General features: G+C 39.2%; 1 protein-coding gene across 1 annotated transcript; it reads right to left on the bottom strand.

Moving 5' to 3' along the window:
- Positions 1-137: 137 nt before the first annotated feature.
- On the bottom strand, positions 138-18,974 carry LOC139744821 (uncharacterized). Its single transcript, XM_071655236.1, has 16 exons — positions 18,964-18,974; positions 17,056-17,117; positions 16,042-16,064; positions 14,970-15,369; positions 13,634-14,044; positions 11,313-11,479; positions 10,629-10,772; positions 9,483-9,561; positions 8,258-8,406; positions 7,545-7,672; positions 6,230-6,317; positions 4,969-5,275; positions 4,073-4,306; positions 2,052-2,860; positions 1,164-1,247; positions 138-203 (listed from the first exon to the last, which is right to left on the bottom strand). The coding sequence occupies exons 1-16, from the start codon at positions 18,972-18,974 to the stop codon at positions 138-140; spliced, it is 3,162 nt and encodes a 1,053-aa protein (XP_071511337.1).
- Between the last annotated feature and the right edge of the window lie 17 nt (positions 18,975-18,991).

Here is an 18,991-nt window from a genome sequence, read left to right as displayed (position 1 = left end):
TTGTCTGTATTTAGTCCTTGTGTGTATATGAACTTCTCGAAGACTCAAAACGCTTGACTTGAACTCCAGAGGACTGTCTTCCAAGGGGCTTCGGTACAGCCAGGACTCGGGTTTCATGGAGGGCCCGACGGTGGAGGCTACATGATGACAGGTGGAGAACTCGGCAAGCCTATTTCCATCTCTCGCTGCTTCATCAAGAGACCCTATGTGCAGAGCAGAATGGCTAAATATCAGTTCTGTCACTTGCTACATTTGTGAATTTTTCGATATCAAGAAATGATGGTCATGATAGTGCTGTAATAAGAACATTCATGATATTAATGATGATAATAATGATAACACAGTCCAACCTCTCCTATCCGGCAATGTCGGTACTGGTGCTTGTCCGAATAAGCGATTTAGCCAGACATCAGAGAAACAATATTTATGTACATGTATATGTAGCTGGTGACCCAGTGGTACACTGCATCAGTGGTGTAATATTTGCTAGCCTATTAAAATCATAGCCCTTTTTTTCTGTTTTTACAGAAATTGAAACATTATATTGTAAAATTCAGAATGTGTTTCTGTTTGGATTATCATATCTATTTAGCACAAGGCTTAATTGAGATTGAAATCACTTAAAAAACATAAACACGACTGGATGATAGAGAAGTACAGATAAGAGATGGCCAAATTATCAAGGTTGGACTGTACTGATAATTACAACAACAATAACAATAACAATTGTGATAATGAAAATTATAGTAATGATAAAGATTATTATACAAAGAACCTCGTTAACAAGCTGCTTGGGACCACTGGAATTTCCTCATATAGGGTATCACATTATATCAATGATAAGAGCAATAAAATACAAAAGGAATTGGACCTGTAAAATTACCTTGTTATATCAGGTATCTTGCTATATCCAACCTCAATACAATGAGGTTCCACTGTGCATACAACAGCTACAATGTAACAATTACCTGTTTCATCTATTCAATACAATATACAATATAGCAGTTTTGGCATCATTTAGATGTTTCATAGCGCTTTACATCACATCACTTTCTATAGTGCAAAATATGCTTCCAAGGTTCACTAGTGACCTATTCCTGCATACAATGCCATCTGCAGATTGTGATGATGAAAGGGTTAAAGTCACTGTGTGTAGTAAGTACCTGTCTGAGATTGGAGAGCTGGAGTAAGATCTGCTCCTGCCTGTGTTCTTTGTCCTTCAACCTGTCTGGGTTCAGCAATGGGTCCTGTGGGCAAAGGTCAGGAGGAGGGTAAAGGTCAGCCGGCAAATTCAGCAAGTACTAATGAACAGCGTTGTATCAAAACTTCACTAGCATGGCACTGTATGGAGTTTCAATGAAGTACAGATGTCAAATGACTTTTAGGTTTATGCACTTAAAGGAACTGTCACAGAGCTTTACGGAATTTTGCATACCTCACTGTTACCTGAGAGGCACAACTTTCTACTACATCGTCCTGGCAAAAATTGGTGCCAAGAAGCAAACAACTAAAAGAGAGGTTCAGTGACACTGGACAACCAAGTGATAATGCCATTTCAGTAACGTAAACCTCATCCTTTCTTGTTTCTTAAGTGAGACTCAAAGATATAAAACCACAAACATCACAAATCTCCTTCTGCTACCTGTGCATGTTTGAATGATCCAGTCAGTTCAATATAGCCCGGGGCAAAGGTCATGACTAGGAAAGAAAGCACACAGTGACTGAACATACTATCTTCTTAACTTTCAAGAGTAAACTCTGTCTTCTGTAAATCTTTGCAAATGAAAATGAGTAAAGTGCATAAACTTTGTACCAAAGTCCTTTTCTGGTCAACAGATTTGCATTTAATTGGTTTGAACATAAAGGTAGGATTTTTAGGGCAGGTTATCTTTCTGTGCCACTGAGTGACAGTGTCTTGTACATCACTAACATATAATAGAGAGAGATAAAGAAAGAGACAGACAACAGACAGGAGGAAAAGGGGAGAAGGAGAGAGTAGGAAGGAGATAACATGACATCACTATTATCACCAAGTCACACTCCCACATTACCATTTCTCTGTTTGTCAGTCGTGACTGCCGTGATCTGGATACGAGATCCTCTCCCCTCACCACACCATTAGTGTTTGGTGGCTCCACTGGAGTTTGATGCTGCATGACTATGTCAGGGGCCGGGCTGGCTGATATGGTCTCAGCTCTCAACGCGTCATCCGTAGTCCTCAAGAAGGGAACAAAATCGCCATTCCTCAGTGGGGGTGTGTCGGGCAGCGTGCCATAGCTGTCTTCACTGGATGCTGGTCTGGTTACATCCCTGGGAACCGCTCTCTCCTGCGCCATAAGGACATCCTTCTTGAGCTGGCTTCCCTGCTGTCCTCTCTCCTCCACCCCTTCTTGCCGACTGGATGACTTGGGGATGAGCTTTGTCTGCGTCTCATGTCTATCGGTCTCGGGGGTTTCCCGGGCCAAGCGAGTTTGTTTAGGCTGCCGTCTTGGAGCATTCCTCTCCTGTGCTGCCAGTAACTCCTCCTGCCTCTTTCTCAGTCTCTCCTCTCGCTTCTGCCTGTCAATTGATAGGTCCTTGTCAGAGTTGCTCATCTTCTTCTTCCGTTGAGCCGGCTGGCCCCACTTGGGTTTGCTGGTGTTGCTTTCCCTCCTCTTTTTGCCATTCGTATCATCTGGATTTACTTCTCCTCTAACAGAGTCCTTTGCTCCTTTATCTTTCTTTTTCTGGACATTGCTCACTCCGGTGGTCTTCTTGCTGTCTTTTGCTTTTTCTCCTTTGGAGGGTTTATACTCGATTCCCGCACTTGCCAGTCGCAGTGCCTCAATCAGACGTGGCGAGATATACTCTGAGGGCATTTCTGCGAAGTTATACAGAGATGGATAGATATTAGTGTGTTGTTTTTGTACAAGTGAACATTGAAAAACATGTTCACGTTTGCCATTTCACATCAAAGCACATAATTTAGTTCACTGTCTTGCATTTTTTACTGTTAGTGTTAGCAACATTCACTGCTACGCATTTTGATAAGAATAAAGGGAACAGTCTTTTGGAATGTACTATTTGTGCTAACATGATGTGAAGGCGTGAAGGCTCTAACACAGTACATTGTATTACCGCAAATTCACTGCCTTTAACCTTCCTTTACATTGATGTAAGTAAGAGTGATGAAACAACCCTGCTACACTCATATCATTGATATGATGCATTTGGGGTAAAAAAAAAAAAGAGGAATCACTTTAACTTGCAAGGTGTATTCTGGCCAACATTTCACAGCAGTCAGAGGAAGCTAACATGAGCCTTGAGATAGGACTAAATGCTTTAAAGGTGAACTACGCTGTGCTGAACCCAGCTGGAAAGTGTGACGCATTGGATCACCTGGCAAAAAGGTCCAGAGTGTGCCACCAAAAGAGACTGCACCCATTGACATAAACAGCTTCTAGAGTTATTCCTTTGACCCATGTTCAAAGTACGGGTAATCAAAATTTATTATCAATTTGTTCAATACACCACTAAAGGACTGCCCACGTTCACCCATCAAAATCAGGGAAATTCCAAAGAGCATTGGGGAGAAACTTATGCTTTTCAAGCATCTCTATGGCCAAAAATGAGTCTGAAAATCAGGAAGACTGTGATATTCTGTTATCTGGAGATGAGGAGAAATTTGAGTTTACAGGAAGCCTCATGCAGACACAGCAATCATTTTCAACTCTTTATGACTGTTGGGATGACAAAACCTCTTACAGTCTGTATCTCAAAAATGTTAAATGTTCAGGGAAGCACAAAAATATAGGAGCCAAAGCATTTAAACAAGTGGGATTACCTTTCCTTTGACATGCCACAGTGGCTTCATTTAAGGTAAAGACAGCTAGGATTTGGACAGGACATCACTTAACTGATTATCTGACAATTAATCAAAAAAAGTGATTTTCACTAAAATTTGAGGTACAATGTCTTGTCATCCCAGCAATGTTATCATATGGGACCCTCATGTTTCAAGTCTACACATGATTACCTACAAGTGTATCTAGGGGAAAGGCAGTTACTTGGTGGGATTGATATAGAAATTTACCTGTCTGTGTGGAGACATCGTTGATTGGGGAGGTGGCAGCATCTCTGCTGCTGGAAGCCAGTCTGACAGCCTGGGCCTCCTCCTCAACCCTGGCTGGGTGAGCGGGGTGAGCCAGCCGAGGGCTAGGGTCCTGGCGAGGGGAAAACTTGACGGATGCCGTGGGTTGGGGAATCTGTTGGGTGCTTGTTGATGATTGGGCTGGTAGTCTGGGAGAGTTGTTTGGCAAAGGCTTGTCTGAAATAAAAAATCACTGAAATTAGACCAGCCGCCAAACTCATCATAGCTGTAACTTCCATTCACACAAGGGGCACAAAATAATCTCACCAGTCTCATACTGTCTTCCATTTGTGGAAAGAATTCAAAAGGTTGTGCTTACTGCCTACTGACAGACATGGACTAGGAACAATAAACAAAGTTATGGGTGTGGAAAATGCATTAAATCAGACACTGATACTGCACTTGCCCCTGTACTGTATGATGGCTGGGGAAGGTATGTTTTTCTATACAAATGAATATCAAACCATCTTAGAATAAAAACGCTGTGTGTCAAGATACATACTTCAGAGTTTTCATTTGCTCTGCAGAGTCTGAACCAATAAAGAACTAACAAAGAAAAATTGAAATTAAGACAATTACCAGGCCTATCACATCAAAAAACAGCAACTAAGCATTTAAGAGTATGAGTCTATCAATTGAAAATGAAAACAACATATTCTCATGTCATAATTTATTTGATAGAGATTAAAAGATATATTTAGATGATTTTAATGAACACACACAAACAAACAAAATCAACAAATAAAATCTCCCTGTAAACTTGTGCAGGATTCTACGAGATGCAGTAGTAAGTGAACCGAGATTTCTGAGCAGTGGGTGCAATACCCAAGACCTCTCACCATCCCAGCTCCTCCTCAGGTTGGACACATCATGACCCTGCCTCTGTAGCTTCTTCAGCCGTTCCTCCTGTCTGCTCCTCATCGCCTCATCATGAGCTGCCTGCATGCTTTCCACCAGGGCGCGGTGTTTGGCCGCGGCCGCCTCCTCCTTCTGCCTCTGCTTGTCCTGCTCCATCTCAAACTGACGGGTGAGGCGGTCCCTCTCCTCTGCCAGCCGACGCTCCTCCTCGGCCTCCTCCCGGCGACGCTGCTCCTCCGCCTCCCGCTTCAAGCGCTGCTTCTCTTCCACCTGGGCCTTGACTGCAGCCTAGCAACAAGAGGATGGATGATGGTTTGACTGATACAAGCACATTTCAAACATAGACAAATTTTAACCATAGCCCTGCAGTGAATTAAAGGCATAATTTACCATTTGCAGATGAAACAAAAACCCAGCATTAGTGCTTCAAAATAGTTGTAAAATGTGAGTTAGGGATAGAAACAACCAATGTAAAAATTTGAACCAGTATAATCGATGTTAAGTATTTTTAAGTGTACAAAATGTGACACTAGTTATGATAAAAATGTTTCCAGACTAAACCATCTACAGTTATGGTTTAATGAGAAAAATAGTAATATCTCCCTATATTTAAGGTTTTTTGCAAAAATTATATACGGTAGGATGTTTTGTGATACAACTGACCTAAGTATATGCATCAAAAGCGATATCTTGAAAATTTCTTATTAAATCATTGCTCCCAAAGGTAAACATGACCTTTAAAGTACACCTGAATTACCACTTTCCAATAATGCATCATCCAAAATGTATTTTGCACATGTGTGCATATATGCAGCTTCTAAGTCAGGCATGCCTGATCTCAACCTTCCTTCTTCAGATTGATAGAATTTGTGAAGATTCATGTGTGGGATTTGAACATGTCAACAAAATGGTCTATTGATATTACAGTGGACTTGAGTTATAATAAAGTCCTCGGGACCGGCAGTTTTCTTTCGTTATATCAAAATTTCATTATAACCGAACAAATAAACAATAAAAATACATAGAGCAGATAATGTTACAGCCTGAATTTTTATTTCGTTGTAACGGAATTTCGTTATAACCATGTTCTTTTAACGGGAGTGCACTGTATCAGATATCAAAACTGTTTCTTGTTCCAATTTAACCCTGACAGCACCACAACTCTGAGATATCATTGACATCTATTAATGCATACTTGCCACTAGTAATGTACGGGTTCATTTCAATGAAGAGAAAACTTACTATGTGCTCTCTATGCTTTTTTGCCTGTTGCTCCCGTCTGTCTAACTCTGCTGGATCGACAAGTGTGTTGGAAGGTCGTATGTGCATCCTGAAAGTGAAAACGAAGACAAAATTGCTATTAATAGTCAGTAACTATAAAGGTAAGCACTTTCGCTCACATCCTGTGCTTAGTGAAACTTGGTGATAAGACAGACTAGGATTCCACTTAAAGGGATAGTACAGTATTGGTGGAGATGAGAATTGGGCTTTAACTTTTTGCGAGATACCAAGAAATCACTTATGATATAAGACGAATTCAAAGTTTATTTGATGAAAGTCGGGTATGGAGTGACTGAAACATCCAAAAACAATGTAAAACAAAGTGAACGTAATAAAGTATGGGTCCCACACTTTATTAGAATTGCTCTCTTTTGGATATCTCAGCCATTTCAAAACCAATTTTCATCAAATAAACGTTGAATTCCTCATAGAGTTACATGCTCTTTCATATTTCATAAGAGGTTTCTCATTATCTCACACAAAAAAAGATGTTAGAAACCTTAAATTAGGTCTCCACTAAAACTATACAAACACTTTAAAGCACTTATAACCTGGAAAAAGAACAGGCTACAATGAGTAAAATAACTTTCATCATCCTGCACATTGGACACTTTCATGACAAGCTACATTTACGTGGGACAAATACCACAATGAAATCATGTACAGCACAAAGCCTCATACCAACAAAGTAGGTTTCACAGAATTGAGACCTACAACGTATACACACTCTTGCTCAGATGCGCAACTGCCACGGTAAATTGTGGAATGCTGAAATGTGATTGTGATGCCATTTCCATGCTTCCATAATATCACTTATGTCCCTTTGTCTATGACCCTTGATAAAGATTCATCTACACAATAATCTTACACATCTTCCAGGATGAAGAAAGTCAAACCATTAAACAAATTCAGGAAATATCACAATTTTTGGTAATTTTGTAATATGGCAAAACAGGAGTACCAAGAAAATGAGGGAATTGATAACAGTAACAGAATGAGAAAAGAGTGCCCTCCCTTCTTGAGAAAGTGACTTCCCATGTTGTAGATGATATTACAAAGTGTATCTTTTACAGGAGATAACATATTTGCAAGTAGTTAATTTAAGGAATATCAGTTTGACTCACAAATTCAAAATATCAATACACAGTGAAAAAAAAAAATGGCACATACAAGATGTCTGATTTGGGAAGGTTTTACTTGATTAGATGCTCTATACATCTGCTTTTTATACGATGATAGCATCTTTTTGAGCATTGAAATAGAGGATGATAGTAACCTGACTGACTGGTCGTCACCATTGGAGGGCGAGGATCGGGCTGCAGTTTGAGGGGCACTCTTTGGCTGTTCCACCTGCTCTGGTCTGTCTGTTCCAGTCCTGCTCATCACGCCGAAGTCATCCTGCACCTATATGGAAGCAACAAATATCATGTTGAGATGGTTAGTAAGATATCGAGCTTGCATGATGGGCAGTGAGTGACTTGTCAATCACGTATTATGTCTGTCAACATGATTGCCTCTAAAGCAATCAATCAATAATCAATAATCAATCAATAATCAATCAATCAATCAATAATCAATCAATAATCTGATTATTGTAAGTAATCAGTGAGTCCATTACGGCATACTTACATTTAATCAAGCTTTATGAATTGCCTATGAAATGAATAAACATACACACCCAAAACTAAGAAGATTTGATGACAATGAAAGTCTGAGGCAAGACTTCAAAGAAATGACATATAACATTTGTAGCATCTTCTGTCACAAAATAGCATGTGTCGGAAATGTCATTTTGTAATTATAGCAATCCTTAATTGCTCCCTTACGTAAGTACGAGGCAAATATTCCAGTTGCCAGTGGGGAATACTTTTGATCAAATGTGCAAAAGGTTTGAAACATAACATCAGTGGTCTATGGAGATAAGGATCTTGGATTCTATGTAGGCAAAGGCTTGCCTCTATGCATAAAATACATGGAATCCTGCCGTACCTCTCTGGCTCTGGAGACAGTAGAGGGCGCCCTATGGGTTGGAGGAGGATCCACTGGCTCAGCCCAGTGCTGCATCACTGCTGAGTCAGTTTCCCTCTGGCGAAGCTTCTCTCGATCTTTCCTCTCCTTTGCGTCTCTCTTTTGCTTTTCTTTGGGTAGAAGCAGTGCAACAGAAGATGTATGTGGCTTTAGATTATGACAAGACTTTTAAACAAAAAGCAAAAACAGAATCTATATTGTCATTTGAAAATCAAGCAGACAAATAAGGTCATGAAAAAGCATCTCCTTTACAGAAAACATGGTTTTAGTTTTGCTCGAATGGCGTCAAACATTTAAAAATTCTGTACAGTCAATCTTGCCCACAATGGATTAAAAGGATCCACAGAAAATTCTTCAATACATATCTGAATATAATCAACACATGCATATTATATATTCCCGAGTGGACTTTATCTTTGACTTAGCCAAGTTTTAGACTTGTGTGAGATCAAGGCAGGGTTGACTGTATAATGTGACTCGCTGCAACAAAAGGATCCAGAAGTCGGGAGAGGACAATTTTCTGAAAATGACATGACATTATTCCCTTACTCTTCCACTTTAATGTAATTTATAACATGACTCATAAAAGTACTCGGTTGCGGAGATATCAATGATTTTACTAGCGCATGTCGGGTGGTTTAAGAAATCAGCATTTCGAGAAAACCGCCTTCAAAGTCTTCCTTCCGACGCTATCGTGATCAAGGGGAAGCAAGACAGTTTTCACCGTTTGACAGTAAAATGTACGCTCCTAACAACCTCTGTGTTGTTCATTCAAGCTTAGCGCCAGCGGTCTATGCACAACCAATCAGTAACCAGGATGCCACTCACTGACCAATGAGATCACTCCCTCCTTGCTAGGGGTGGAGTCTAGCAGCGACGCTAAATCCAAATCTTCGGGCATGTATTTGTTCCGTTGAAAGTCAGAAAATCATGGCCCAGAAAATTGTTATATTCTTGCCTTTCCTTCGATCATTTAGCTTTGAAATTTCGGCATATGATAAAAGATACATTAGACTACAAAATTATGTCAAAAACAGAATTCCGAACGTTTTGATGGATTTTGATGATCTGACTTCAAACTTGATTTTCTCGGCTCACCCGTCAGTGACTTTAGGATCCTTTTGTTGTAGCGGGTCACATATTCTTACAGTGTTAGTATAATGTGCTATTAACATCAAACTCTCACCTAAGTCTTCTAGCCACTGCTGTTTCTCTCTCTGCCTGACCTGGTCATAGTGGTGCCCGGTTCTCTGTCCTGCTGAACCCTATCGTGTAAAATAAATCAGGATAAACATGAACATGGCAGACCACTGCTAGATATTTGTGTACAGTTAAATCAATGTGTACAGTGGCCACTCACGGGGAGCATTATAGAATCTATGTGACCGCGCATCACTACGAAGGTGGCCTTTATAGATGAGTGGTCACTACAGGCAGGTTGGCAGTCAATTTGATCTAATATCCTTAATGCATGTCTCTTTTATGCCTATGAAAGGAGAAATTGTGAGGCATCACTCATTGCATCTGAGAAATAAACGTTTGCACACAATCAGTTTGTCTCCAGATTTCAAGGCACTGTCAAGTGACATTTTTGAAGATTATGAAAACAAAAACTCTTTTGTATGCACAAATGGAAATTCCGGCGCCATCCCACTTTCATACAAATTCTGGTGAGACAAATTTGTTGGACAGTTAGGATTAGTTTAACATTCAAGATATTAGTGCAGTGAGAAATGAATACTTCGGGACTTACTTTCTACCTCAATTACTATTTTCAAAAAAAAAAAGTAGAACTAATGTCACCAATCAACAACACTAAGAGCTTCTTCCCCCTTATCATTAACCCATTGAGGACGGGCTGCTTTTGGTAAAACACACATTTCCCATAAACACCTGCCCGAGTATACTCGGGACTCGTCCTAAACAGGTTAAGATTTTCTGAATATTTTGATTTAAAAATCATTACACCTAGCTTGACAACAAACTGACAATGCTCAAAGGGTTTAAAAGAGACAAGCTTTCAAAATTGACAATTTATGTGAAGAATAAAGGATCTGCAGCAGATAATAGGAAAGGGGATTTCTCATGTGTAGCATTTAAAACATTGATATGTCATCAGCAAAAGACATTTATTCCAACAAAATGACAGGGTAAAGACCAAACAAAGGTAAAGAATTAAACAAGAAATGAGTAAGACTCTACCAATGTTTCTTTAACATATCAGCTGCCCATGCCATGGCAAATAAGAAAACCCTATAAAAGAAATCATTGTAACTATATTTGATGTTCTTGGTGTTTTATTGCCATTCTTAGGACATATTTTTCTACTTACTCCAATAATGAAAGAGCTTCTCATGGCTGCTGGAACATGTTGTTGTCTCTCAATGTACCCTAGACCAGAGATGGACTGGTTCAATGGTTCTGAGGAAGATGACTCAGGTTTTACCCTCCTTGGACTTGACTGACTTTCACTTTCCTAGCAACACACAGACACACACAAACAAACAAAAAACAAAGTACAGACTATCTACTTGTCTATACACTCAAAGTGACAAGATTGACAATATGAAAACCAAACGAAGCGACCGCATTCAATATTTCTTAGTTTGGGCAACATAGAAAAGAAATGCCCTTATATGAGACTAGTTATGCATGCCCAGGATACCATGACAATATGTAATTTTATGCTAGTTTTGACGTCTTTAACACTTCACAATAACAAAGTTGTAAGTATCAAATTCTTTCCAAACTTGAAATCCTGTTCAGGTATTCCTCATGGGCAAAAGGTAAAAAAGAGATCATAAAATATTGATAACAGGAGTGAGAAGTTACTGAAATAAACAATGAGACGTTCTCATTATACTAACCAGTACTATTGGGAAGCACCAAACAGCAAGAAGTGTTTTAAGATCTAGATGATACAAGGATTTTGTATTCTACGTAGTACTTTGAAGCAGCTATCAGAACCTCATGGCTATGCGTATATGAGTGGAATGAGACGCAGCTGATGCCTTACCTGTGGTAGTACTGTGTTCCTACTTTGGAAGTTTCTAGGGGGTGCTCCACCCCCTGGCTGACCCCATGGGTTCCAGGTTTCCACTGAGTCTGACTGCTGGTCTGACCTCCTGTGTCTCCCCTTCCCCTCCTTCTCCTGTAGAGCTTTCTTCTCTGCTATTTGAGCATCTGTTTGTTGTTGTTGTTGTTGTTGTTATGTTTGTTTGTTTGTTTATTTGATTGTTTGTTTTTGTGGGGTGAAGGAAATGGGAGTTAAAGGCATTATTTATCATTTGCAGATGAAACCAAATCCCAGCTTTTGTGCTTCAAAATTGTTCTTATTATATGTAAATGACATTCCTGATATTATTTGTAACACTACATCAGAAGTCAAGCTATTTGCAGATGATACGAAAATTTTCTCGCCAATTCGCTCTCCATTGGATGGTGAAAATCTACAAGCCGATCTGGCAAGACTCTTAAAATGGTCCCAACAGTGGCAACTACCATTTAATCAAGAGAAGTGCAAGGTCATCCACTATGGTCGAAGTAATCCTCGTTATAATTACTACATGTCAGACGAGAATACACCTATTCCTGCCGTAGAAGTTGAGACAGACCTTGGTGTAATATTTGACAAACAATTGAAGTTTTCACATCATGTGGATAGTGTATGTGCTGCTGCAAATCGCAAGCTTGGGATCATCAACAGGACTTTTTCTAATTTGGACAGAACAGGCTTTATGCACTTATACAAAGCAATCGTCAGACCCGGGCTTGAGTACTGTTCAACTGTGTGGCATCCAGTGTTGAAAAAAGACATTACACAAATAGAAAAAGTGCAGCGTAGAGCAACTCGCCAAATACAGATGCTACAACACCTGAGTTATGAGAAGAGATTACAACATCTCAAATTGCCATCTCTTGCCTACAGACGCCATAGAGCAGATATGATTCAGATGTACAAAATAATGCATGGCCTAGATGACCTTGATCCGGCACACTTCTTTGACCATCCAACTGATAGTAGAACCCGTGGCCATCGATATAGGATTGCCAAGAAGAGAGTTTACTCAAAGCTTAGACATGGATCCTTTTCTCAGAGATGTATTAATGATTGGAACAACCTCCCATCTGCTGTGGTGGAGAGTACATCAATTAACACTTTCAAGTCCAACTTGTCGAAATTTTGGTTGTTAAGAAAAGATCAATTTGACCCAGAAGAGTCCTTTGCCTGTCCATGTTCATCAACTGCTGTACAGCGCCACTATACTTGTGTCCTAATGTGGATTCTTCGTCCTGATGATAACGTCAACGAGAGGCAAATAAGTTATTAACTTTAAATGCCTACTTCCAAGGTATATAAAATAGATCTAAAATGTAAGTTAGGGATAGAAACAACCAATGCAACAATGTTAATCTGCAAAATCAATGTTAAATACCTTTAAATGTAAAATGTGAACAATAGTTATGATAAAATTGTTTCTAGAATAAACCATCTACTGTTTTGGTTTATTGAGAAAAACAGTGACATCTCTTCATACATTTTTAGGCTTTATTGCAAAATTTTTATATGGTAGGATGTTTTGTGATACAACTGACCTACACATATGCATCAAATGTGATATCTCGAAAAAATGTTAAATCACTGATCCCAATGGTACACAATACCTTTAATGCTTGTAGATCATCAATGATCATTGAGGATTATCATATGCAAGGTACATTCAACCAAGTGTACATTTTGTCTCACTATCTATTTGTCATTTCTCCACAATATCTTGGGTAAGAAGTGGCATAGAAAAGTTTCCGAGAATACAGTTATAGCAATTAGCAAGTTTGTGACACACATATATGATTTCCACTGTACAGATACAAACAAATAACAAGAAAGGAGTGGTGAAACTAACAGAGATAAATCGCATACATTGACTGTAGCAAAGAGGTGTGAGATGGGATCTGGGTCTCATTCCATGCGAAGTTGCTATGATAGCAACTCTTGCCGGGATAGCAAGAATTCTGCTTCCTGATTGGTTGTTGGTATGGGAAGTTGCTATTCTAGCAAGAATTGCTGGCCAACATCTTTTGTGAAATGAGGTCCTGGAGATTTGAGTCCTGTATCATGATTTGAGTAACATGCAAAGGATGTATACAGATGGATACAAGTCTAAGGCATACCTTTGTGGTGAATACAAGAACATTTTCAAGGAAAATAGAATTCAATCCAATCATTACGTGACAGAGTTTCGGTTTTCTGTGTAGTCTATATCACAGAATTTGCAAAGGCTCAAGATACTTCATGAGGATACCAAAAAGTCTCTATCATCGGTTTGCCAAACTCACCTAGTTCCTGTTTCCACAGTTGCCTTTTCTTCTCTTTGAGGGCTTGGTCACTCTGCTCACCAATGCCAATGCTACGATTTATGTCCCCTTGTCCAATTCTCGGGGAGATCTTTGGGTTTGTAGTATCCGATGTGGCAGTCACTGCTGCCTTTTCACTCCTGGAATCTGACACACCCCTAGATTCCGACACACCCCTAGATTCTGACACGCCCCCTCCTAGTTGATGTTTGTTGGAGTCTTGAGGAGAGGACCTGGTTACTCCTCCTCCTTCATCTTCTGCACTCTTGTGACCATTTTGCAGCAGTGCGAGGATGTTCTCTCCACCCTTGGACTCTTCCACTTTGTTGCTGTCCTTTATTGGTTCCTCCTGCTTGTTGGGTTTATCATGATTTACCTTGAGGGTGCCTCCATCTGAAAGGACACAATCATTACCTTTCTCTGATATTTTTTTTTCATGAAATATTTCATCACAACATGAGCATTGAAATACCAGTGTTTGCACATAGAATTCTAAGCCTATCAAAGTGTGTTATGAATCCAAACAAATGTGGCCAAAAGAATATCTGTTGTGAAGTTTGTATAAATTCATTCTCATGTGATTATCGGAACTATACAAGATAAATATGCTCTCACATTGACATTTTCCAGAGACTCTCTAAATGCGGACACATCAAGTGGTTACGAAAGCCGCAAAACAGGTCTTGATCTATCAATGCTACTTTCCAAAGTCATAACACGTCAAACAGGAAAATCAAGTTGTCTAAATGCAATAAAACAGACATTGTGGGGTCCCATTTTCAGGCACTAAATTGGTTCAATTAATGGTCTGTCTGCATCAAACAATAGTCTCTGTTTCAATTCTCAGAAGGAATCTTCAATTCTGACAGTCAGCATGTCCTTTAAATCATCCACAACCTTACCCCTCCCCCCCCCCCCCCTTAGCCAATTCTTATAGAAGAGGAGCAGAGAGCAATGTCCATGAGCTCTACATTAGACTGTTGATTTTGGAGAGTGACAAAAAAAAAATCCAGCTAAAGTATAAGAGTAAACCCTGTCAAATGGTGTACACTGTGCACAAATACATACTATACTCACAGGCATAACATTCTACAAAGTTCACCTATGCAATAAAAAACAGAAATCATTACACAAACTGCCCAAATGGTGCACTAAGTAGTAAGAGGGAAAAATGTGTATCAGATGAGTAGAAACCATTGAACTGCGAAAAACAGAACAACTGAAGCTATGTTCCATGGAGCCAAAGTAGCCAACTGCAGTGAATGCCACCATGATGCAAAAAGTAAGAACACTGGTCTCCACCAGTGACTCATCTCACCTATTGAAATACTCATAGATCCAGAGGCATCTTTCGATGAGTCGATGGTCTTCAGGATCATATTCAGCTGGTCCTGTGTAAGGGTCACTGTGTCTGCCCCCTTCACCTTTCTCTGCTTATCGCCCTCAACTCCAGCGTTCTTTGCCGTCCTTCCTTCACCAGCTCTTGGCCTCTGGCGCTGAGTTCCTGCAGGCTGCTGTCTCGTGATGTCTTTGTTGGCCGTCCGAGAGTCTGTTTTTTGTCCATGGTGAGCTACTCTCTGCTGAAGTGCTCTAGTGTTGGCTGATCTCTCCTGCGCCTTGCCTCCAGTTGCCTTGCTTGGTGGCTGTTTGGTTCCTTCAACATTTCCTGGCAGCTGTTTGCGAACAGGATATGCCTGGGTCTTGGACTTGTAACCAAACTATAAAAGGGATTGAGTACAGACACAAGTAAAAAGCATATCAATATTACCTACGAAGACGTGAAAGAAAAAATTTATGAAACTTCAGCAAAAAAAAATATATATATATCGCATTTTAGAATCATCTTGAAATGTTCACTGGCATTCTAGCACTGCGGAGACAAATGCTTTCGTGCGCATTCAACTCTCGCGAATCTTGGCTCCTCAAGAAATTCATGAAAACTTCATGCATGCAAAAATTTCTTGTTAAAATGTTATACAGTATTTCCCACAAACTTTTTGGTTATTTTTTAAAAGCTTTACAACTGTTCTATGAAATTTGAAAAGTCATGACAGATAGGTCACTTGTACGATATATACAGAGAAAAGTAGTTTTGGCAATGATGTGTCATAAAACATATCTCTGTTTTGACATATTCTGCAGCTCCATTTCAAGAATGTAATAACGTATATTGTAGTTACATTGTATGTGTAGTTTCAATGTTACATTTCACAAAATACTATTCCATACTGTTACAATAAAACAGTTATTAAGACCCATTATACAGTCAGACTTGCTAAAGGTTGTGCTATCAAATGATATTAAATCAAACAAAAAAAATTCACATTCTTTCAAGTATGCATGTTGGTACAGGTATTCAGGTATACGTAACAAATGCTTCGTCTGATTACCTTCTTTGTCTTCTGCTTGGGTTCTGCAAAGAAATCATACATTCATGAATTTGTTAAATAGTGCAAGCATGATAGGAATATGATCAGTTGCTAAAACAAAACAAAAAAATTGTAGTCTGATCTCTTTGGTAAAATACACTAGAACTGGAGACCTACTAGCTTCTAAAAAGGGGCAGCTCGTATGGGCCACTGGTAAGGACATGAAAGAGATTTTTTCATCACACTGTATGAGGCTTCTATGAGACTTTTAAGTATTTGCCTCATTACTGTTCAGAAAGGTTGAGTTTGAACATCTTTAAATGAAATTTCCCTGGGCAGATGCTAGCGATTAAAACGAGGTACTGTAAAGGTTTGTTTTCCATTTACATGAATCATAATTGAGGTGAGAATGTAAATTGAAATTCCTTAAAGATCTACCAAATTGAATTTTACAAATGCTGCCAAAACATTTAAAGAAAGAAAAGTAGAGGAAATTGAATTCTACATCTTTGTTGAAATATCTGTTAAAATCCTTTTTCTCAGTTTGTGATACTCAAGCAGAGTATGTAATTCTTACAGACAGTTATGGTATTGGAACAGCTCATTACTTCGGCTTAATTATATGAACAGTCAAGAATATTGAACCCTGCACACAATTCTACATGTCCTGTAATCACGCAGTGATACTCTTATCAAAATCTTATCAAAACAACTTATGGCTAATCTGTATTCATTTTGAGGATCTTGGCAAGGTTTATTCGCACAACACCTTTTTTCTTTTTTAACATAATCAGCTATTACTGTATGCAAATACCTTGTACTCAGCATTTGCTCTCATCTGTACGGTTACTGTAGACCATCAATTGGATTGTACTTATTACATTTTCTCTACCTTGTAAAGAGTATACCATTTTTTACCATGCCACTGGTTCGACAGCAAGTCGATTTACATATGGCGCTCTTCCTACAGTACTAGCATTAAACCACAGCTGATGCATTAGCCTTTAGAAAATGAACCATTTTTGGAAAACTTACCTTGAAACATGTAGATACCCAGCTTTCCAGACTTTGCTGCAGCTGCAATCCTCAGCCCCTCCCTGAAAGAGCAATTCAAACAAGTTTTGTATTAATGCAATACCAGTATTCATTCACAAAGTAGAAATCCTCTTCCACTTCATTTACATGTAATCTGAGCATGTGACCTGAGCATATCATTTTTTTTTTTTTTGATGGCTTGCTTGTATGTTTAATTCAAATTGTATAATGTACATTCATTACATAGACCCTAAACTTTACAAAGGGAATTGTTTATAGGGAAACACTTTCTCCCAGTAACACCATCATTTGATTAGTATGGTACCCTGGTAGGTGTCCAACACATCGACACTGCACACTGAAACCGACACCACTCTAAAATCTATTTATAGCACTGCACATTCAGAACGAACATTCATGCATGAGACTACATTGTACGCGCAGTGGTTTTGGCTTTTGCATTCTTCACTGGTGATTAAAAAGATGTCCAAATATTACTAAAAAACCCAATAATAAACAGGATCAACAGCAAAACAATGATACCGTAGTCGTAGATTATAAGTGCACTTTGGAAAAGCATTATGCATTTCACACATTCCACAATAGAGAGAAGGGGTGTCGGTTTCAAAATTACGGTGCAACTGAGTGCGTCAAAATAACACCCCACGCGTTCGAAGCAGTTATCTTGGACTCCGGAGCGTGTATGGTTGAGGGGTCTAGATATCGCGCTCAAAAGTTTGTGATGCTCTTATAATCGAATTATTCCACAATCGTACCTGAATTTCTCAATAAATATCACGAAAATGCAGAAAAATCACCTCCCAGAATCTCCTGATGATACAATGACGGAGTAGTGCGCTGTCGCCGTTTGTATGTCGGACTTGAATTTCTGCGTTCAATTCTCGGGGTATATAAAGGTCGCGCAGCTGCCCTATGTAGTTTCATGCATGAAAGTGTCTGCCCCTCTGCAGTTAAACGTGCTTCGGCTTTCGTAGAATATTATAAACGATCGATTGAACAAATTACGAATTCTATCGGCTACGAACGAGACAAGCGAGACGACACGTCTAGGCTACAACATCCTTAAAACAGATTTTAAGCCAAGGTAGGTAAATTACAAGGTAAAAAATTGGAAATTTAGTGAAAAAAATTGTTTGAAATCAAAATTTCTTACCTCAGTTACCTGTTTCCTTCTCACGTTTAGTGGTTGTCAGGTATGTTTATTCCATGGGCGTATCGGCAAATTTTGCACTTACTGACTTAGTACCACGCATAATATTGCTTGCTATACGCAGTTTCGCTATGCGCGACCATCAAGTCCCTCTGCGAGATCTAATCCCCTTACTATACCACAAATCGCATAGACTCATATTACGACTTTACATGTGAGTAAAATTTCAGGCAAATTGTGAGATATTTTAAGTTTCCATTGACAGAAAAACATTAGGGTGTTGATGTATTACTATTGGATACCCAACCAAGTTGTCCAGGCCTATAAGTTAGCATCTGCTTGCATGTTGAAATTCCTGTTGGTTATTTTCTTTCTTCATGGCACAAATTGCAAGATTATACACAACACAAGTGTAACAGTTAGACATCTAACGTAAGTTTGCATCTTGGTGGGTTGAGGGCAGAGAAGATGACCAACATTAACATGGAAGCAGATGCTAAAACTTTACAAGAACTTGTATTATGTTAACGTTACAAGTAAGACTACAGACACAGTAATTGCTAGAGTCAGAGATCAACCATAGCATCATTGTCATCATTCAGCCAGTCATTTGATTTTGAGTGCAGGTTGTAACTTGAAGTGATATCCCAATCCAATGCAATGACTGTTATGCGACACTACGTTTTATTACGGTTTAGCGTTTCAACTCTGTCATACATCAACATACTGTAACTTACCCCCTATTCATGATGGAGTTTACTTGGC

This window comes from Diadema antillarum, unplaced genomic scaffold (genome assembly GCF_040938485.1).
Source record: "Diadema antillarum isolate AM-2024a unplaced genomic scaffold, OU_Dant_1.0 seq00001214_RagTag, whole genome shotgun sequence".
Taxonomy (NCBI): Eukaryota; Metazoa; Echinodermata; class Echinoidea; order Diadematoida; family Diadematidae; genus Diadema; species Diadema antillarum.
This window is presented reverse-complemented; position numbering and strand designations above follow the sequence as displayed.